We start from the raw sequence: 4,714 nt of genomic DNA on the forward strand, positions 1-4,714 counted from the left end.
AGAGGCATTAATTTAATTTCATTGTACTTTGTTACCGTGATTGTTTCTTTTATCGCTTGAAATGGGTTTGGAAAGTGAGAACGGTAAAATTTAAAACAGAAATTAATCCTAATCAGTGTTGTGATTGCAATTTCTTTTTTTCAATATACATTGTAACCTGTAAGTGTAATGATAGTTTTAGCCAATGTTTCCTTTATTTATTAACGGTAGATTATGTATTGTGCTATGCAGGTTGTTGATGATGAATGTGCTGAAAGTCCAAGCGGTTCACCACAATCTGGAGATTCTAATGCCCCAACTTCTAGTCAAAGAGCCCCGGAACCAGTACACTTGAAGTCAATTCTCAATCAAACTTGCCAATATTGTGGTATAACTTTTCCTGATTCGACACTGTATCTTCTTCACAAAGGTTGCCACTCGGAAGCTAGTCCTTGGAAGTGCAACATCTGCGGGGATCAAACTGCAAACGTCTACGACTTCAATAGTCATCTTGTGAGCAAAAATCACCAATGATATTGGTAATACCTCTTGCGGTTATATCATAAGTACAGTTTGCTGGTGGAAATTGTTCTTGTTTTAACAAGCGTTTGTCTCAATTTTTATAAATTTATACAATATTTTATATTTTTAGATATAAAATATTTAAAATCATTATACATTTTAAATGAAATATAGATACATTTCTATGAAGAACTGTTGATTTTCTATTTTGAAAATATAATTAGTGTACTTTTAAGTTTTTTTTCTAATTGTGATAAAAATTCAAATATTGAGTTTGTAAATTCAAAAATCTTGTAATTAAGAATGTATCAATTAATTTTTTATTTATTTTTTTTTTTTTTAGCTGCACCAATTATTAGTCAATAAAGTTTTAGTCAAAGTAATTTAACTTTAAACACAAAACCAAAGGTTGTAGAAGTATAGTAATTTTTTTAAGTTATATTTTTTTCTATTTTAGTTTAAGATTTATATTGAAGCCATTCTGAACCAATAAGATCATTTAGTCGCACATTTTTCTTACATAGAACTTTCTTGTCTCAATTATAATATTTATCAATAGAAGATAACTTAATCACTTTTATTGCTGTAATATTTAGTTTTGGAAATTGATTAATTTTACATTATTAGGTATTATTTTTCATTTTGCGGTGGATATTTTGTATTTATTTATTACCTTTTTCTTATTCTAATATTATTTATTTTTGATTGGATGAGATTGTAATTTATTTAGTTATTACTCAAGACTGGATTTTTATGCAATTAAAAACATATTAAAAATTAGGTTGTAAAAAGTAATTAAATATTATATTAATTAGTTAAATGTTCAAATTTACAGGTCCAAGAGCACTACTCTTTGAAATTTCATCTGTTTAAACCTTCCACCCATTAGAAAACTTTATTTATCAGTAATTAGTTTTTTTACTAATTTAATATTTTTTCAAATATAATTTTTATAAATTAATTTTCATAATTGACAAGAAAAAAATCATTTAAGAATAAAAAGTCTGGATATATTGTCTACGAATACAGTAAACATTAATTTATTTAACGCGTTATTTTAAAGAATATTAGAACTAAAAAAAAATTATAATAATAATATAACACTACTGTTAAGCACAGAATTGCATAAAAATCTAGTCTGAAAGTATCATATCGATGGTACAGAAGTATAATGACGCAGCTGTGAAATTGTCTTTCTTCTATTGGTGGATTCAAAAATGCATTTAATAGATGTTTGTTAGTCGACATAATTGTACTTGGAAATTTATCCAGGGAGGAATTTTGTAAGTACAATGATGTCGAATTACAAACTTCTAGTAAATCTATTTTCGAGCCCGTCAACACCGTAAAGTCAATTTCACTAAATTTTACAGTTGCGTCATCATTTTTCTGGAGAAGCGATATTACCTTAATGTATTACCTGAGATTTTTTTCTTTTTAGAATCATGAGATTATTTTTACTCATTTGCCAAAGTATTTCATGTAGTTATTTATATCAAAAATATATATTTTTATAATTATTTTTAATAAATACAAATATTGCTCATCACATATTATTATTGCATTTTCTTTTATTATTATTAGGAATTAAAGTACCTCTTTTTAAATCAAATCTTTATTTACATTTTGTATTATCTTAGTTCAAAGCAGAAAATTTAGGGAAAATAAATACTTCTTAATAATAGCTCAGTTCAGGTATGTCTTCTTTATTAAAACTTCTTAACTTTTAAAGTTTTCATTTATAATCAAATTAAATAAATTATTTTTCATCTATATCACTATTATGATTCCAAATTAAAGTTGCATATGAGTCTGTGAGAATGATATTAAATCAAGTTTTATTTATTTCAAGAAAGTATGTTGTGTGTATATACTTTGACAATACACAATGAAGTGTGAACTGAAATATAGTGGACTTTCACTAATCCAAACTAATTAGAACTAAGGGGGTTTGGATTAGTGATTAATTCAGATTACCGACTGTAGAAGGATAACAAAAAAAGTCACTTCTTTATTAAAAAATCAATTTAATAACAAAAATTATTTTAAAAGTACATAAAAAAAATGTTTACAATAATTAATCATTGTTTAACTATATGATTTGATATCATCTTTTCCAAGGCTGACCAAATCTTCTTCAGCAATAGATTATGAAAATTCATTGAATATGTTTTCCTCCAATCTAATTTTTCCAAAGATAAGTTATTTAAAAATTATAAATCTGACTTAGCACATCATTTTCTTCTGCACATTAGATGCATTTGTTGAAACATGGTAAAACTTCTTGCGCTCGGTGATTTTTTAAGACACTGGAAATTATTATCTTTTTGAACTTCATATTTATTTTATTCTTCTTGTCCAAATAAAAGAAATTTGTATTTTTAATTAGATTATTTAAACCTCACCACATAGGGTGGTGATAATACGGTTTTGTTTTATGTAACTATACATGTATTACATACATAAAATTAATTAATTTTAATTCTATTAGGTGAATCTTATCCATCCTGCATTTTTTTTCCATAGATCCATCAAAAATGGTGAAAAAAAATAAAAACATAATGTAATGTTAAATGTTTCACGTTCGCATGCTAAAATAAATTTATCATTGGTCCAGAAGAATGATGACGCAACTGTAAAATTTTGTGAAATTGATGTTGACGGGCTCAAAAGTGCATTCAATAAATGTTTGTTAGTCGGCATTATTGTACTTACAAAATTCAAATTATGTCGATCTATGAGCCCACCAACACTAAAAATTCAATTTCACTAAATTTTACGATCGCATCATTATTTTTCCAGAGTAGCTATTTATGATACATGTGTAATAGTCAATTATCATTTAAGTAAATTTGCAAAACATTCACTTTCTCGGGATAAATGAGACAACGTAATAATCTTCATCGTTACCAACCATGGAAGGTGATTTTGACATACCTGTGCTAGCTAATGACTTGTACGAAAGTAAACTCTTATGTTTTAATATACACTGTTCCTTATTTGTGTACAATTATATGTTTATTTTAATGTATAACTGTTCTTTTATAGATAAGTGCCATCATTCAAAACCATTTGATTGATAAATTATTTTTGAAAACATTGTATCTCTATTCTATATAAAATTTTGTATTTCTATCGTAGAATCATAAGTTAGTTGTATAAAACATAAAGATATCAAAACATTCCAATCAATGTGTATTTAGTGTCTTATTCACTGTTTTAAATAAATTTATTTATTTATTTTTCCATAAATATAAATAACATTCCTGTGCCTATGGCTGGTCCTTAAATGTTTTAATATTTCGTACAATATATTAAAAAATTTTGTATCCCTCGACTAGATTATTTGTCGAGTATATTTTTATAATACTTATTATGGGTGAATTAGATTTAAAATTTTTTAAGTTCTTTAATTAGTTTGTTTTTACTTCATAGGTTGTGTCTTCAGATTATTGTTACTATCTGTATAAACATGAATATAATTAGATTTAATGTTTATGGTGTTTTTACTAATTGAATTATCTCTGTGTTGTATAAGCAATTAAAACTTATTATGTGATACATATCATTACTAATATAATGAAAATGTTCTGGTCATATGCTCTAATATAAAAGGCATTGATCATTGTTTGTAATATAGAAGGCATTGTCGTTTTTTTTCTAATACAGAAGGCATTGTCATCTTTATCTAACTCATAATATTAATTGTAATTGTGAGATTTAAGTAATTAATTCCATCAGTTTAAAAATACCAAAACAAGCTGGGTTTTTTTTCTTTTTCTTAGTGATTTACTTACATAAATTGTGAATTGTGATGGCTGTTCTACTCTTTCTTGAATTTTTTTCCAATTTAATCCAGTTAATAAAAATTAATTACATGTAAAATGAGATTTTTTTTTTTTCTAAAAACATCTTTTCATGGAAAATAAAATAGAAATGATTTAAGTGTTCAAAAATTAAAAGGTATAAAAATAGAAATTATTCATAAATAAAAATATAAAAACACTTTAAAGTAAACTTTTTCACATTTTTCAAAAAGCTATACTCAATCTTATTGATATCCAAATAAGTAAATTTTATCTTTCTTTCATCCAACAGAGGTTTGTAAATTTTAAAAAAAAAGGGCTTTCAATGTTTGAAATGAGCAACATATTTATATGAGCTTAAGAATGTGACAAAATTTTAAAATTATGTTAAAAAGTAAATTTTTTAA

The 4,714-nt window shown here is 25.1% G+C and overlaps 1 protein-coding gene across 1 annotated transcript in view; it reads left to right on the forward strand.

The window, feature by feature from the left end:
• The window catches only part of LOC106685884 (zinc finger protein ehn-3), a 5,954-nt gene extending 5,303 nt beyond the window's left edge, over positions 1–651 (forward strand). The window contains exon 5 of the mRNA XM_014428865.2: positions 232–651. Coding sequence (XP_014284351.1) covers positions 232–513 — 282 coding nt within the window. The 3' untranslated portion in view covers positions 514–651. The remainder of the gene's footprint in view (positions 1–231) is intronic.
• Positions 652–4,714: the final 4,063 nt, after the last annotated feature.

This window comes from Halyomorpha halys, unplaced genomic scaffold, assembly GCF_000696795.3.
Source record: "Halyomorpha halys isolate HHAL.00 unplaced genomic scaffold, Hhal_1.1 Scaffold751.1, whole genome shotgun sequence".
NCBI classification, from domain to species: domain Eukaryota; kingdom Metazoa; phylum Arthropoda; class Insecta; order Hemiptera; family Pentatomidae; genus Halyomorpha; species Halyomorpha halys.